The sequence below is a fragment of the Phaethon aethereus genome, assembly GCF_964289735.1.
Source record: "Phaethon aethereus genome assembly, chromosome: 2".
NCBI classification, from domain to species: Eukaryota; Metazoa; Chordata; class Aves; order Phaethontiformes; family Phaethontidae; genus Phaethon; species Phaethon aethereus.
This window is the reverse complement of record NC_138582.1, coordinates 124,422,218-124,440,283: the sequence shown is the minus strand read 5'-3', so window position 1 is coordinate 124,440,283 and position 18,066 is coordinate 124,422,218. Positions and strand designations below refer to the sequence as shown.

At 39.6% G+C, this 18,066-nt stretch overlaps 1 protein-coding gene across 3 annotated transcripts in view; it reads right to left on the bottom strand.

Annotated features, from left to right (window-relative positions):
• The window catches only part of CAPN7 (calpain 7), a gene marked incomplete at its 3' end in the record, with an annotated part of 31,377 nt that extends 14,001 nt beyond the window's left edge, over positions 1 to 17,376 (bottom strand). The window contains exons 1-10 of one of the 3 annotated variants that reach the window (XM_082014605.1): positions 17,151 to 17,376; positions 12,979 to 13,087; positions 11,121 to 11,278; positions 8,823 to 8,890; positions 7,503 to 7,700; positions 5,929 to 6,015; positions 4,932 to 5,058; positions 4,115 to 4,200; positions 3,102 to 3,195; positions 1,347 to 1,493 (exon numbers count right to left, since the gene is read on the bottom strand). In XM_082014605.1, the coding sequence (XP_081870731.1) occupies positions 1,347 to 1,493; positions 3,102 to 3,195; positions 4,115 to 4,200; positions 4,932 to 5,058; positions 5,929 to 6,015; positions 7,503 to 7,700; positions 8,823 to 8,890; positions 11,121 to 11,278; positions 12,979 to 13,087; positions 17,151 to 17,252 (1,176 nt within the window). In that variant the 5' untranslated portion in view covers positions 17,253 to 17,376. The remainder of the gene's footprint in view (positions 1 to 1,346; positions 1,494 to 3,101; positions 3,196 to 4,114; positions 4,201 to 4,931; positions 5,059 to 5,928; positions 6,016 to 7,502; positions 7,701 to 8,822; positions 8,891 to 11,120; positions 11,279 to 12,978; positions 13,088 to 17,150) is intronic. The other 2 variants (XM_082014606.1, XM_082014607.1) reach the window with 2 other exon arrangements.
• Between the last annotated feature and the right edge of the window lie 690 nt (positions 17,377 to 18,066).

The following is an 18,066-nucleotide window of genomic DNA, read 5'->3' as shown; positions in this document are numbered from 1 at the left end:
ATTTTGTTGAATCACAGATTTTTAAAGCACAGTCTCAGAAGCACTATTTGGAACCTTGCTATTATATATGCATTTTAAATAATTTAAATTTTACTTCTAAGGCTCAGGGTTTGGGGTTTTTAATTCTTTTTGGTAAAGCTGACAGTGACATGTATTTCCATAAAAAGACTTTTATCTCCTCATTTCATCTCCTTGAAATATTCTGTCTTCTTTTGCTTTGTAGTCCCCAAAGCAAAAGCAGAGACTATAAATGCTTGAAGTGTCAATAACCAGCACTGGTGGGTGGGAACTTGAGGAATTACAAAGTACAACAGAGCCAGTAAGTAATCCTGATGATAGAAGGAAGGTGTAACACAGTCAAAAGCAGAGGGGCGGGAAGGGTGGAGATTAAATGTCACAAGTCAAGCTGTTTTTCCACATAGCAAGTTAGAAGACAACAATAGGAATAACACACAGCTATTCACACCAGCTTCTGTCCTCCAAAAAAAAGCAGCCCAATAAAAACATATGCTACATTTACCCCTGATACAAAGTCACATTTGTCTCCATAATCATTTTTCAAAAGGTGATGATTACTTAGTATACCCTCCAAGAATGCGATTATCAAGACAGCAACTAGAACGTGAACACCACCATGAAATAAAAAAAAAAACAAAACAACAAAACCTGTTAAAACTTTAAAGTATTTTAAATTAAAATCAGAAATGCTTCCTAAGTAACGAATGAAGGTTATGTGGGCTACTTATTTCAGTAAACCGCCCCTCTTTGAAAGAGTAATTTGCATGTCAGTTTAGCTGCAGTACGATGACTCTTTCTTTAGTAACCACATTATAGGAACCAGATACCTATTTATGTAAATGAGTGGAACAACCTGATAAACAAACTTGCACAGATCAAAGTACTTGCTCCAACTATATACATGTACTAATGACTAGCCTGTTCCTTTCCTGCTGACTCCCCCACCTAATGAGAACATCTTGAATGACAGTTAGAAACCAAAATCAGCAGTATTGATATGGAAGAAAATTTTATGACTTCACCCAACACTTTCGTCTTGACTCTATATAAACACATATATTTCCCAACCATAAATGACAATCCTGCCGTCAGAGAACTAAGATTAACTCTGCCCATCAAGATGTCTTGCCCATTCTATTTTGATGGAATAAATCTCCTTAAGTACAGCTAAGCGTATTTGTGAAAGAAAGAGAAAAAAATTTAAGAAAACATCAAACCCAATACTTGCCTCCCCAAGCAATTCACTTTGATTTCACTAGAAGGAGTATTATTTGACCAAATATTACCTAAGGGGAATTTTTGCCTCTTAGAGATAATCTAGTACTTACAGAATTTGATCCAGGAAAATCATATCCTCCCATAACCTTCATGTAAGCCTTTTCTATTAGTGATACCCATAATTCATTCTTATTGTTAGAATAAGAGCAGAGAAGTTCCCCGCTATGATCAACAGGTAACTGGTCATCTATGATTACCTGTGTGAAATAAACAAATGAAAAATCACCATAATGCTAAGAAAGTATTTTGTAAGTATTTAAAAAACAAAACCAAACTCTCATTAATATACAGCTTCTTAGACACAGCCAGACCTGACCATCTTTCTCACATGTGGGCACCTCTATCAGTCCTGCAGTGGTTTGCCCAAGTGAACAAGAAATTTTATTGCCAGCTCTTACTTGCACTGGCCTACTGGGTGACTTGTGATCACCTGCCTTGCCTTATGTAAAATGGGGATGATGACAATAAGCTCTTGTGAAGTGTCTAATATCTATTACGAAAGATTAGCTGCATAAAAGTTCAGTGCAATTACGAGCATAAAAAGTAAAGAAAAGCCTAACAATATTCCTCACCTAATTAGGAAACAGAGCATGGACTGTGCTTGGTAGCCAGCAGAAAAATGAACAGTTATTTATCTATAAGGAAACAAACTATGTGTCACATCACTTTCATAGTCTCTAGTTCTAGATTTAGATTTCTTCTCTCTGGAAAGGAAAAAAAACCCAAAGCAGCAGTTGTGAAAGTATGAACATTTCTTCTTTAAATTAGGTAGAATATATTTGGCACTATTACAGATTGTTACTGCACTCTTTGTAGTGGTCTGAAACAGCTTCCCAGAACAGAAATGTTTCCATTTCACATTGGCATTAGTCCGTTACCAATATGGGCTACTAACACAGCACATTTTCTGGTCAAATCCTATCTCTGCAGGAAAGAATAATTCTTTTCATAGAAGAGCAAATGGTCATTCATCCTAACAAAAGGCAATCATAGGAGATATTTTGGAAAGAGTATTAAGAGCCAGGCAAGTACATAAATGATACTTCCCTGAAACGTTCAGATTCTGGAATTTTGCAACTCAAGGACTTCCTGACCCAGAGGTTATATCTTAGCAATTAATAGCCTGTGAGGACTTTTCCCTTACTCCCCCACCCCATGAATATGACCACTCAACTTTTGAACTCCTATAAACATTCAGTCACTGTGATCTGCAATAATCAGTGCTACAGTTAAGTATTATATAAAGAAATGCACTATTTTATGCCTTTACTTATTGCATTGAAAAGAAAATTAAGTTAGTTGTGAGTTTATGGAGTTCTATCACAAATCTTCAAGCATCTCCTCTCCTTACTAAAAATCTGTGGTCATTTGAGTTAATCCTTTATGGTCATTCTATGTCTATACTCTTCCTGGCTGTCCCTCTCTGTACTTTTTAGTTCTGTAACTTCCTTTCTAAGTTGGAGTGAAAAAGTGGATTACTTGCACACCCTATTCATAAATATGGGATGCACAATTTTGTTCCTGTGTGGTTTTCATAATTCTTTTAAGCAATGTAAGGATTTTTAAAATTAATTTTACGTGAGAAAGGCTATTTTCATTAATATCTGTAGAAGAAATATTTACATTCTGTTACATACTTCACAACCAAAACAAATCTCAAAAGGTTTAACAATTAAAAACCACTTTCCAACAAAATGTATCTGAAGTTTTTGCTATGCAAGCATAGCTTCACAGTGAAGTAGATCAAGCCTTTAAAATACATGACTTAACCAGTAATAGTATTAAATTTCCCCAAAACCATTTACCTTTCTAGGTACACCATTGATATGAAGCTTCACCATGTATTTGCCACATGGATTATATTCTGGTTCTCCTTTCTTATTCTGAGGGTAAATTATACTGTTTTTAAAAAAAAAAAAAAAGGATGAAATTGTGACATGAAGGACTTGGCTGTACATACAGTGATAATAATAAAAAGTGGGATTAACAGTCTGTTTCTGGAATTTACGCTGAACATAAATATGGAATTTTTAATGAAAGTGCAACTCAAATTTAATAAAAATGACAATGATGTTTAAATAGATTTTATTTTCCAGGCCTTGCTCTTGCTGCAGTTCTCTGCTTAATACAGTAACAAAAAGAGCATAAGTAACCTAATTGTTTTTCCAACAAAAGCAAGGCAAACAAATTAATCTTACTATTAAACAAATGGTATTTACATATCTGTAGTATAGAGTATTTGCTTGAATGACAAGTCAAACATTTGAAGAAGGAAAAGACAGTGCAGAACTTGCTGCTCTTGAAAAGAATGTAAGTTCAGTTCTAACAAGCATAGTTTAAAACAAAAAGAATCCAGACCAGTGTTTACACACTGGTCTGGTAATGGGCTCCTGGCAGAGTTTGCCAAACCTGTGCCAAATTTATAACAGGACACCACTCAAGTGGAACAAGATATTGTTGTTAACATTAATTCTACAATGAGATGCAAGATGGACCACCTGTTGCACAGCAGTTGGCATAGCAAAGTAGGAGAATAAACCTATAAAGCATTATAAGTAAAATTTCTATTAAAAACCAAACAAAACCTTCCATACTGTTCATTATTCCTCAAAGCGTATCTGAAGCTAGACCTCAGTGTCTGTATACATATCCATACATAGGTGGTTTCCCTCCCAAGGAATGCTGAAGCCTCATGAGTCCCAGGGAGATGAAGGTGAAACGAATGCTAGCTTTTACTGTGTCCAACTGTCATAGAACATACTGCAAAAGCTTGGTAGTATTAAGCCTGAAAAGATCTTAGAAAGCAACAGCCACTTACCTTGTGATCAATTTTTTGTTGTATCTTCTTTCATATGCTGCACTGATAGCTAGTGATGCCACGAAAGAACAATCTGACACTATTGTCTGTAATGAAAAGAGAACGAGTCAGGACATTTACTAATAACTTAGATACTGAAAGACCGAGAGGGTATATGGAGGGAAGGAAAATCAACAGTTAGTAATTCCCTTCAAAAGGGAAAGATTTAAACCAAGAGAAGCAAAGTTATTACTAAAAAGGCAGGAAATGTATGCTTGCTCAACACGAGGCCCCTACAGAGCAAACCAGAGTTAGAATTATTAATGACAAAGGCAAGTGAAGATACCTCAGCATTCACTCGCGCTTACTCCCTCCTCCTCAAAACACGCTGTGTAATATAAACCATATCCAATGGCATAATCTATTGCTGATTTCAGAATAGCCTGCAACTTAAGACTATGCAGGACATTTCCACTATTCTCAAAGGGCCACCCTGCTTCCTGTCAAATAAAAATTTAAAAATCTTGCTCATCATTTTTTCGATGCAGTAAGTTAAGTGAACAATTTGCTGCAGAGTACACCTTGCCTTTTTTCATACTGATTTTACTGCTATTTCTGGAAAATAGGATTTTCAGCTGGAATTCAAATTCTGATTTTCACTTCCACTGCTAATACACCTGTTTGTTCTCATGGCTAGAAAATGCATGGGATCTGAAGTGATACTCTTTAATCTCATGAGAACCAAGGAAAGCACTTGCACATTTGGGAATCCCTTTTTGAACAAGGTTCCCTGCAATAAGCTGCTAGCGGCATACATTTCTCTTTAGGAACAATTTACCTGCTTTATGCTGAAACTTGATACAGTATAAATCATCGTAGGGTTATTTGTTATGTCATCTGGTCGCACCCACTTGGCAAACATTGCTTTCTGTTTGGGGGATAATGGTAACTTCCCACATTTATCACTAGATGTGAGAGAAAAAAAGTAGAAATAAATCAATAGCAGTTTAGAAAAGCTTTTCATGGTATGTCCAGTGTCATATATGTCTGATAGATGGTGCAAAATATGTGCAGAACAGTTACACCGCTTTGCATATGGAGCTGTAAAACTATTTCAAAGAACAGTACCGCTAAGTTTGTGGGTTTTAGGGGAAAAAAGAAAAAATATTAAAAACATGATATAAAACCCAAGAGCTTCCTTCATACAGGACTGAACAGGAGAAGGGAATTCCAAAAAGCCTTCTACACCAGCAGAAACTCAAATTCCTCACTTTATTTCAATATGATGAACTAATAATAAAAAGTTTCTTTTGTTTTTCAGAACTATGAGGCTTGTCTGGTTGACAAGCCTTTAGCATAAAATTGAAAAACAACCCATCAACCCCAAGCGTCTTTGTCTATTATGGCTATGTAACATATTATTATTGCTCATGAATGAAGGTCTAGCAGTTACGTATCACTCTTCCTCAGAATAGTCCTTTACAGAGGAAACAGCTATCACCTTCATTTTACAGGTAACTGAGGCAGAGGGAGCTAAACTCATTAGCATGAAGCAGAATCAGGAAATGGACCCAAGTTGCCAGCCCAGCACAATACTCCAAATACCTGAAGGCACAACTGCAAAAGTACTGCAGAGCAGGAGCAGCTTACGTTGAAGTTTTAAGATCAGACTGGAAGAAGGAAGTGGTAGTATTTAAATACCTCTGCCTGCATTATGCTTAAAAGCCTACTTCAACCATTTTACACTCTGCAAAAGACAACACAGAAATACCAAATATGGGAAAGCTTTGGAAAGAAAAACATTAAGTAAAGTTCAGTAATTGAATCACACTTACGAAAATGGCATAGGGAAGGCAAAACGTTCCCTCAGATCAACACTCATGAAAGGTACGTATTCAATACCATTAATTTTTGAAGTCTTCCTGCAAGTCATAAAAAAAAACCAGTTACAAACCTATCTACCACCTTTCAAAGACTAAGTTCCAGAAGGTGGTAAGAAAATTAGTTTTTAAAAAACTAACAAGACACAGTGCTTCTGAAAACAAGACAACTCTTGAAAAGGAAACCACCACTGTATTTATTTGGGTTTGAAATGTGCAATACTTGATGGCTCAGTCACTAATCCTGCAAGCACATACCTGTGGTCAAGTCACCATGCCAATACAGAAATGACTATCAGCCACAAACCTCTTCATAGTTCTAGAAGTCACATTTAAAACTAATTTGTCTAAATAGGATTTCTCACATCACTTAAATCTCTCATTAAGGAGCATCTCAGGATAAGTTGACAGCAATTAACAATTAGTAACAGTTAGCTTTCATCTAATTGGGGCAGTATTTTGTAACACTTTGTCAAACAATAACAAAAATACTTCACATGTTTATTAGTACATTTTTGACTAAAGCACACAGAACATTTAAAAAAAAAAAAAGTCATTTAAATGCAAATGTAATGTCAATTTCAAACAAGAATTTAACTGAAAAAGGTATGCAAAAAATTTTTAAAACAAATCATGATTAAAGATGCGAAACAACTAGAAATTCTCTTCCAAGACTGAAACAACAACAAAACAAAACACACCCAAACCATCCACAAAACTAGAAACATTCACTGCAGAGGCACTACAAGAGGGAAAAAAAAAAAAAGTTAAATTTTAAAAAGGCAATACCTAATGCCCTGCAACATTTCCAACACATGTACGTTTCTATCTTCCATGACCATACCCTCAGCCCATTTAAGTCTCCTAAAGTCAACTAGCGGACTAAATGCTTTATGATCAAATCCTGGATAGTGTTGAGCATCACCTCACATCATCATGAACTTTTTTATTGCATGGGGAGGAGTCAGAAGGTTGAAATACCTATCAGACAATGTGTGTTTTGTTTTTTTTTTTAAGATATGTTTGATAGTTTTCAAAACTCACAAGTTAGGCTAAAGGTTTTATGGATTATTTGTAGCTTGTTCCACCTATAATAAAAAAATCGAAGCAAAAGGAAGTCATAGTCCTACAAAATACTATGCTTCCTCAATTTCCAGTGAAGTAGTAGTTGCATAATCTATAAAAACATCTTTGTACCTTGGCTTCTCAGAGACAGATCTTTCATGAACTCAGTCCAGTAGGTTATATATAACATATAAAAATACGGCTATGAAAAAATAATCCTGGCAGTCAATTACAAGCAATTGTCTTCTAAATACTAACTAGAAAGTATACTCTGAATAAAAGCCACTAATTACATTACCGTAGAGGATACAAGAATTTATTAATGTGTAGGCAATACCAGCAATAGGGTTTGTAAGAGGTGGTTTTCCAATCCTCTGTTTATACACCTCATGCTTCAGCTGTTCCGACTGTGCAAGATGTGAGCACAAATTATAACATTTTGGAAAAACTTGTCTTCAACTTACCTGAGTACTTCAATCTCCTCTGCAGTGTATCTCTGACCTTGAGATTCACTAGCTTGTACTGCTCTGATTGTCTGTGGTTTATCATTTAAAGAAAAATCAGGTCCCAATGGGAAGAATGTTCTGACTGGCTGATTTGGCTTAGGTGCAGTTGACTTCTTCTGAGATGACTTTGACACAGATTCCTTCAGTGCCTCTGCTCTAAAGCAAATAAAAATGCATTTTGTCTACAACAATGATAAAAATATAGTTATGGTTCAATTATTGATGTGTTTGGTTCATGTTAAATATGTTAAATGGAATGAACAAATGCCCAAGTTGACCAACACCACTTTTCCCAAGAAAAATTAATTTCTGATGCTGCTACTTCTTTATTTTCCTGTTCTAGAATCAATTAAAACATAGCATTTCCAACGCATAGATAAGCTATTTCTGGCAGAACACATTAGATTTTTTTTGTTGCCTTAAAATTATGCTAATAGGAGAACTTGTGTAAGTGTTCATTATCTGGAACCTCAGAACAAGACTGCTGAAACACAGAAAGAAAATTGATTTGTGTCCTCTTATACCTTCAGGATTTAATTTGTCTAGCACCTACAATAGCAGTAAAAACCCACTAGCATTCTCACAACCCAGCATTTCAACTGCTTGAAGACTGTGTATTCAGGAGCCATATTTTGTTGTTGTTCCATTAAGCTGCCATATAGTCACACATATGCAAAACACAGGGTTTTTTTTTTTTTGAACACAGACTGGGAAGTGCTGAAAACCAGCTTATACTGAAATTTAGCCCAACATAGTCCGTTATTTGCCATCATACAGCTGATTTAAAGAGTTACATTGAACTTACACTTGTATAACTTGTTTCAGATGTAGACTCCATTCCATTAGATTTACCCATACAATCAGATTGCTACCGTCAAGATAAGTATTTCCCAGTTTCCAACCTGTCTTCCTTATGAAAGGATGCTGATACTTTGACTTAGTGCTGGCCTGAATTCAGCATTTTTATAGAAGCCAAAAATTTTAGTACAGTACTCTGATTTATATCTTTGAAGACTGAAGTAGTGCATTGGTACTAACGAATACACAGTCTTTTCCTGATTCTGCATGTCCCAATATTCCCAGAGGGTTGGCACAACAGCTACTATATTTAGTGGTATAGCAGCTGGCAGCCAACTGCCAGGAGAACTCTACAGGAGCTAGGTCAACCCAAAATCCATACTCTGCAGTACAGAATAGACATGCTAGACTGAGAATCCACCTCAGAGAGTACACTTATTCCTGACAGCAAGTACATTTACTAACATTAGCAATACTCACCTATCCAGTGCTTGTCGAGCCAGCTGTTTCAGTTTGGACTGGAGGCCTGCTTCTGAAGTTTCAGTAGCCTTAAGTGCAAAATAAAAGAAAGAGCTACACATCAAAAAAATCTGCATGTCTTCTAGTCTGTTTGTCAAATTCCACACTTACAGATTACAGCAAACAGTAACTAGCTATTTTTTCCAATTCTCTTCTGAAATGAGCAAATATGTTTTTTTAAAATCTCAGCATAAAAAGTATACTAAGTAAGCAAATATCATTTTGCTGTTCTAGTGAATGGTCATGGAACAAAAGTGATATTTAAAATTCTTCAGCATGGGTAACATTGTACACACAAAAAATTTGCCAAAAGAATTAACCATATTAAAACACCATGGGAAGAAGGAAGAAAAAAACAAATGGTAGGTATACTACTGAGCTTAGATGTGTTCCAATTCTCCCCAAATGAGTCAGAAATAATCATGGTGACTTAGGGGGGAAAAAAAAAGTGAATGTTTGATTTCATAAAATACAAACAAACAAGACTGCTTGCAAGTTAAAAATCTTGTTCTTGCACATCTAAGCTGTAAAACAATCTATGACAGGGCACCGAGATTACCAAGAATACTAACTTCTGTTCCCAGTTGGGAGGTCAGCTATGACAGGTTACTCACACTACTAGTTTATGCTTTTTTTTTTTCCTTACAGATGAATCATGACTACTGCAGCTAAACAATCTGCAAGAGGCACAACATGAGGGGTGGCTCCTCCTGCGACACCCAGAAGCAAGTTTCAGGTTCTAGCTTTGTACCTTGACCATTTCTCCCAGGTCAGCTAGGTCAACTGAGGAAACAAAAGGCAAGCTACCTTCACCCCAAGAAACAAAACTAGAAACACCTTCTATAAGCAACTATTTTCATTTGCAAATAAGTTATACTCCAGAGTTCCTGGCTGGAAAAGACTTTGAAAGATGTATGAAAGTAAGCAGTGGAGATGGAACACCAGCAGACCCATCTAGGAGTCAGCCATAGAAAAGGAAGAATGGCTGCTCTCCAAGTACGTCAAGGGTAAGGAAGAAACAAATCTCTCCACCTGAATATATTGAGGAGAAAGACAGAAGCAAAGCTTCAAGATAGCAGAGTTCCTTCAATCTTCTTTCATCCTGGGAAGAAGGTGGTACTTTTTGATCACCCCGAGGGATAAAACCTACAGTCATCTTAACATAATATGGTAGGCAAGATTAAAAGAAACTTCAGCAGTATCTGTACCTAAAGTAATACTTGATAAAAGCAGTGGTTAGTATGAGATAATTTCAAACTTCAATATATGTAAGTAGTATTTGCATGCACCGATACAACAGGAGGAGGAACTTAGCAGAAGAAAAACGGTATGCTGCTCCAATAAGTTTTATGTAATAGACCGAAAATGTTCTGCTACAACAGCTCAAGTGGAAAAACTAGAACAGTTCTACTAACTCTTGATCTGCGTAGAATTTATCACCAGAAGTTTTTCAGCCTACATAAAACCAGTTTATGGGATTCAGAGAAAAGAAGATTTTACTCTAGCATGTAGCAGAAGTAACATTCCCCTCCCAACAACCCACAAATATTTACATTATAAAAAGGGAAAAGAAGGGAAAAAGAAAAACAGACTTGGTGGAGTTACATTATGATGGCGAACTCTTCCTGTAATGAGTTAGTTAAGGCAACTGAACTTGAAGGAAAAAAGCAGTACCTGTAATTATATTCTCCATCATTTACATAATAGCCAATTCATCTTTACCATTAATTTCAGTGTGAATTTGATTCACTTGTAACAGCTTTAATGTTGAGCAGAGTAATCAAGTAGTATTTTTACTGGTTTTGGCATCAGTAGACCGTTATGTTCTCAGAAAGTGTTACACACAAAAATTTCCCTTAAATTACTTCCTTTAATGTAGTCAGAAAGTAATATAGCTGACACATCAGCAAGTCATCTTCAGTTTTAAACATTTTTAATTTCTGTTTTAGTTGCATTTGCTCCAGGGCAAAAATTAACATGAAAAATGTTCTAGAATATTTCCAGGTTTTAGTATAATCTAGTTCAGAAAAAACATATAAATCACAAGTCCCCATAAATTTACAGCATTGAATAGCAACATAACATAAAGACTGGAAGAAACACCAAAAAAACCAGTGGGGAAAAAAAGATTAGAAAATAGTTTTTAGAAATACAGGTACTCCATTTTTAAGCCAGCCTTTAAGGGTCAGTCACTTGTGTAAGTGGAAGAATTTCTTACCATCACATAATTCCACCAAGTTAACCTGTAGCTTAACATACTGTTTTCAAACAGAGTTCCACTGCTTCTGTGTACAACTCTACAGCTTCTTCTGCATTGCCTTTATCATCTTCATCAAAAGCCTGTGTAACTAGGAAGTGAGCACGCTCCAAGTCCAACTGTTGTTTTGACTTCAGAGGGTCTGTTTTCTGTGACTGAACTAAATGAAAAAGAAAGTATTTAGCTTTCTATGGCAGCAGATATGTAAAGACATTTTTAACATGGTACTGAAACACTAGCAGTTCTAATCAGACGGGTAATATCTATTTCTTGGCTGGAAACCAAATCTTTCTAAACTTTGCTAAAAACGTCTTTGCAAGGACAAGAAAACACCACCACCATCCCTCCCCAAAGAACAGATACACTCTTAGGATATTTCACATGTCAAATAACGTGAATAAAATCTCTTTCATACTACACTAAGGACAAGGATGTTTAATTATTTAAATATTGCATCATTTGTGAAAACACACCACCTATGGTAATATACAAGTTCTTTAGATGTCTATCTCATTTAATACCTTTATTAATGACCTGAAGGAGAAGATGGAGCACACTTTCATCAAGGCTGCAGACCCCATCAAACTGATTCACTCAAGGATACAGCTGCTATTCAAAGGGACACAGACAAGCTAAAGTAACAGGCAGACAGGAACCTCAGGAAATTCAACCAGGACAAGTGCTATGCCCTGTGTCTGGGACAGACTAACACCCTGCAGGGTACAGCTCTGTGGAGAAGGGCCTGGGGAACAGCTTACCCAGGTCCTTGGGTAAGCCCAAGCCAGCAGGCCCCTGACAGTGGTGAATGCTAACAGTATCCTGGGCTGTGTCAGCAGGAGCACAGCCAGGTGATGGAGGGAAGCAATTACCACCCTCTATGTGGCACTCGGTAGACTGTACCTGGAATACCACAGCCAATCTTGGGTCCCCAATGATGGCTGGGGCTGGGGGACTTGGCCTTTTCAGAAGAAGCTGAGGGAACATGGCTTGTCCAGCCACGAGGAGAGATGACTTTTGGGGGAAACCTAACAACAACCTGCCAGTAACTGCGAGGTTATCAAGAAAATAGATTCAGGTTCTTCGCTACTGTACAAAGAAAGGGAATGAGAGCCAGTCGCTATGAACTGAAACAGGGGAGAATCCAACGAAATATATTTTAAAAAACAATTTAAAGAAATCACTAGAAAGACAATTGCACCCTGGAACAGAGGCCCAGACGAACCAGGGAACTTCTGTCCTTAGGCGTTTTCAGGACCCCAGCAACCTGGTCTAAAAATCAATGTCTACCCTGCTTTGAGCAGGAGATTGGTCTATAGACCTCCCACAGTGCCTTTCTGGCCAAGTGATTCTATGATTCTGAAAATTGCAGATATGCAAAAATTTGAGGTTTTGGTCTAAGCACAAACACTGAAACTGGATCAAACAACGAAACTCTTATAAGAACAAAGAGCTCTTTTGCCCTTTTAAAGTTAGCAATTCTACATAAATACCAGAACCCACTTGCTTCAAATCCACCATGCAGGTGAGGCTTAGATGCGAGTTTTGATTTGTTCCTGATCAATTTTTGTTGCTATATTTAATTACTTCCTCATGTTTACTCTGAAGATGTGGTTCCTGAGAATATTTAAAAGACAAGAACATCCACACCAAGTTCTTCAGAAGTAAGTCTCCGCTTCGTTTTTGATGTATCAGAATTCAAAGCACTGCTGTGCTCATTGTATTTGTGGTCCTTCACAAAGGACAAGAAAATTAGAATAATGAAAAACAGAGCAAACATCATTGATATATATTTCACAGCACTGAAAGGCTTTCCACTCAATTAATTTAAGCAGAGGTCTAATTAGAAAGCTCCTTACCCACCTGCTGAATGGAGAGCTTGAACTCTCTCCAAATACTCATTTATTTTTTCTTGAATATTTTCCAAGTTGGACCCTGCCATCCCAGCATAAATCAAGGCTTGTGCAGCTTCCTGCAGGGAGAAGAATTTGAAACAAAGTTAATGTTTGCTGCCTAGAAAATGACTTTCCATAAACAGAGGGCCCACAGCAGCCACAAGTTGCACAAAAGCAAGCCTCTACATCTGCAAAGAGACTCGGTGGCTCTACGGCCAGATCTTAGGCCTATCTGTATAGCAATCCATGGAATTAGGAGATTTTGAGTAAAATTTTTCAAGCATGCACTGAAATCAGTTCAGCAAAGCTCATCAGCCACAAACTGCCTTTTATTTTTAAAGCTGCAGATTTAAAGGGGGAAGCTACTCACAAGTTATTTGCATTTAATTTGATAATAATGAAAGTAAACCAATATGAAAGCTTTTCAAAATCGAATATATAGAATTTTGGGTCAGAAAGTCTTTTCTTTTAATATTACTCAAATAAACCTATCAAATCTGGAAAGTCTATAAATTTAAAGTTTCCTAGCTTCTCAAACTTTGTTTTTTAAATGTCTGTATGTACGCAATACACTGGATGTTGGTGAAAGTCTATTTCCAGGAGGGAGCACAGGCCTCCAGCTCAGAAGCACAGTATGTAATATGCATTAAGGCTTTTTCCATACTGCACAAATCTATTAAGAAAAAACACCTTCAATTGCATACGCTGTCTATCCATTCACTATATTCATGTAAAACATGTAAGGTTTGGCAGGGTTGTAATACACAGTCAGCGCTTACAGTCTTAGAAGTATATGGAGAATTGAAATTTATTACTCACAAAAATGAGGATAAAAACCTTATTTTGTCCTCATTATTGGCATGGCAAAAACCCCACACTTTTGTGGCAGTGCTCATCTTTCCAGCAGCAGTAGGAGTGAGCAGGTGGTCATGTAGCAGGCTGAGTATGTAGGAAGCAGAACAGTAGAGAGCTGCTCCACAAAGACGGTGCTCAGAGAGGCTGCCCTGCATAGAGCAAGCACAGAGGCATGGACAGAGGCTCTCTTGTGTGCTTTACGGCCATGATTTTTGTCAAGCTTAGAACAGTTTGCTCCCATATGCATCTGCCTAGTTTGCCCAAGCTTAAAACTGATCCTGATAAAGCCTGTACTTGTTATCAGGATAAATTTTCACTGACAAGCATCACACAATCAAGTACTGCATACATATCTATCACCATATTACATCACATAAAACATCCACCGCAAAAGGCAAAAGGTAAATAGAAGCACTGTTCCATTTATATGCAGCAATTAACTACCATTAAGGTCTAGTACACAACTATTTTTTGCAGCAGTAAAAAGTGTGCTACAGATATCTGCTCAAAGGATGTATGTATTTGTCTGTGACATACCACAAGTACAGACTGACAAAACAGGTGCTGTATATGTAAGATGTCTACATATGACGCAAAGAACAAATGTGGATTTTCAAACCAGTGCTACAAAACCAGTGCATAATTGGTGTTGCTTCTGTGTTTTCAAGCACAGCTGTTCTGCCTGGTTTTAAGATGTAAACATAATGAAAACAGTCTTTTATAAATTAAGCCTCTAAAGGACTGAAGCAGTTGACCAACTGCCTGCAGAGCCAGCACACTGTTTCCAGTGACAAGATGGACGTGCAATTCAGTTAGTATTTATGATCTCTTCAATGCCACTACCATTCTTTGGCATGAGTAGTGTGCCACAATTGCACTAAACTAACTACTGACCATCAGTTTGCAAGTTGCTAACTGCTGGTCAACAGCCAAACTTAGCAACAGTATTCAGCAGTTTTGCCGAAGTCATCGAGTGCCCAAATATGCTTCTGACATTTCTGTAGAACACCATTAGCAAGATACCCTAAGCTGGTTCACGTGCAGATGTCCTCTAGGGATCTATCAAAGTTACACCATAGCAGGAAGTGAACAGCACTTGGTAGCCATAGGAACTCCATTCAGAGAGGTCTGTTTGTTGTCTATTGGCAAACTGTAGCACTTCCCACGCTTCATCCTTAAGTTCTTGCAGAATCCAGTTCAGCACCCAAGCTTTCCCACATAATTGCACCAGTGAGCTCTGAACTGCTCAGAACAGTTGGTAAGAAAGCTGGTGACGGGGCACAGATTATTTGCCCCATCCAAAAAAATGCATAAAGTATCCCAAAATACTAGATGATAGTCTGTAACTACTCTTGTTTAATATAACATTAACAGTGATTCTTCAGGCAACATCCAGAAAGCCAAAACTATCTAGGTTAAATCATACCTAAAAAATTCTACTTCTAACAGTATTTTCTGAGTTTGCTCTCACTTCTCCCAACCACAATAGGTTTGAACACCAACATCTTCACATATCATCTGACGCAAGAGTCAAAACCTAATCTTGGACTGCCAAGAGTCACCTGTCTGAATGCCAACAATCTTAGCTACAGAGTTTTGATTCAAAGCTTTCCTCACACAAAGCAGTGTCAACAATCATGCTGCTCTGGAGCCTAGCTTTTGCATACCAGAAAACATGGTCTAGATTAAACTCTGTCATGTGTAGCTTGGAGTGCGTCAAGACTGACAGGGATACATTTTTGCACTTTGCAAGAATATGACCCGTATGCAACAAGTGAAAAATATTTTCCCATACACTGTATAAAAAGCATGTGAGAGTGATGGTACAAGATGGTTTTCTTCTTAAGACCATTTGATAATTTCTTCCAGATATACTGAGAAAGCACTGTAATAAAGTAGTACTGTGCATAGTTATCAGACCATGCACACACACTGTTGCTGATAAGCACAGAGCTTATCAGCATTATTATGGGTAACTATAACTTTTGCATATATATATTTTACATATATAAACTTAGCCCACCTTACATTAACAACCAGGTTAAAAAAAAAGATACTTCTATTCCTATCCTTTCACACTTACATGCAGAGGCCACCATGATAACAACACTATGCTTTTTATACATTTCATAGCATTCCATAGCACCCATGGAGTAAAAGGCCAACTAACGAGCTCTTCACAAGTTAATGGAGGAAAATTACTTTGTCAGGCTAATGGAATAGGTGGAATGATTACTGTGACAAGGATAAACATAGGCTTCAAAGAAATCCCTTCTCACGGGTGGGAAGTAACGCCAGTGGCGTATGGAACTTTAATGTAACTTTGCAAAACATAAATCCAACAAAATGAGACAACTTACACAGGTGAAAGATGCATAATGGTTGCACAGAAGCCACTAAATACCACTAGCAACTCTACAGATAGTGACCAAAACTGAAGCTGTATTGAAATCATAAAATTGGATCCCTAATAGAAAGGATATTCACATGCGGTTAAAACATGTCACTGGTAGCTTGTGATTTGAAGCTAGCTTCCTGCTGAGTATCTTGTATTTCACCACGTACTTCTCCACTTATTTGATGACTGATTATACAACAGAGTTGTTTCCAGCTGCACACCCAAGAGCTGCAGTATGCCCACTTGCAGCTCTCCAAAGTGCTCAGCACTTCCATCTCCAGCATAAAATTGGTAAGTCTTTCCTGCCTGGCAGGGGTAGGGGAGACGCTAGGAATAAAAGAGAACCAGTGGGGCAGAGACGTTTTTAGCTAGGTTACGACAAAGCTTCCCGAGAAGCACCGAAGGGGCACAGCTGGAAGAAGTGCCCATACCCACTTTTCAGGTACCGCAGCCGCAAGTGCTACCCCTAAGCCCGTTAGTCAGCAGCAGCGTACGGGCAGTACTTGTTCCCGCCTAAAAATAAAACGCAGGGAAAACGCATTTCGCAACCTCCCCTGAAGGACGCCGCTCCTCCGGAGACAGACAAACTTTCGACTCTCACGCCGGGCCTTCCGCTTCTTTCTCGGCAGGAACCGCCACGTCTTCCCCGAGGCCAAGCAGCGCTCCGTCTCCAGAGCACACCCGCGGAGGCGAGGGGGTGGCTGAGGCAACGCTAACCCAGCGCACCTCTCCCCGTCAGCAGGGCAGGGCCGAGCCGCAGGCCCTGGCCCTCTGGGGGCTGCGGGGAAGGGCGCGAACCCACCGGTAGCTGAAGGGCCTCAGGACGGCTCGCGGCGAGAGGGGACACCGGCGCCCTGAGGGAACCGGCTGCCGCCCCCACCCCGTACCTTGTAGTAGAAGACCGCTTCCTGGTAGCGCCCGCTCTGGTCTCGCTGCACCGCCAGCTGCGCGAACTTCACCGCATCCAGCTCCAGCGCTGTGGCATCCATGGCCAGTTCCCTGTGGCTGCCGCAAACGGCGGCAGCGCCCCTCCAAACCCACCCCGGCGCCGACTCCGCACCGGCCCGGCCGCCTCACCCTCCTTCCTGACCCCGGCACTGCCGCCGACCCCGCCCCCATCCCAGCCGCCTTCTGCCCTGGCCACGCCCACCTGTCCTGACAGCGGCTGCCCCGGCACCCGAGGCCGGCCGCGCCCCGCCCGGGGACGCGGGGGCAGAGTGCGCATGCGCCCAGGGCGTGGGTTTAGTTGTGTTGGTATTTTTTTTTACCATGTGAGAGGACGGCCTCACGCCGGGTGGGCGTGAGCGTTGCATTGCGCATGCTCGAGCGCGCGTGGGCGGGCGGGGTTCTCGTGTTTGGCGGGCGCGCGTGCGTGCTCGGGTGGTGCGCGATGGAGGTGTGGGGTGTTGCGCCTGCCTGCCTGCCTGCCTGCCTGCCTGCCTGCCTGCCTGCCTGCCTGCCTGCCTGCCTGCCTGCCTGCCTGCCTGCCTGCCTGCCTGCCTGCCTGCGGCGGTTGTGGGGGGAGGGGGGCGCGCGCAGGGTAGTAGTCCCCTCAGGCCATCTCTCCCGCGTTTCTAAGCCGCTGGAGAGGTGAGCCGGGCAGTTGAGCGGGTAGGGGAAGGCTCAAGGGTGTTACTGCTATATTTTAAAACAGTGCGTTTGGATTGGGTTCCTACTTCCCCCCCCCGCTCCCCCGCCTCCTGCTTTTTAATGGAGGTGCTTGAAATACTTAGCAGCTTCTTCGAAGTCCTAAGCTGTAGAGGTGGGTGTCTTAGTCCTTGTTCATAGTTAATGATAGTTAAC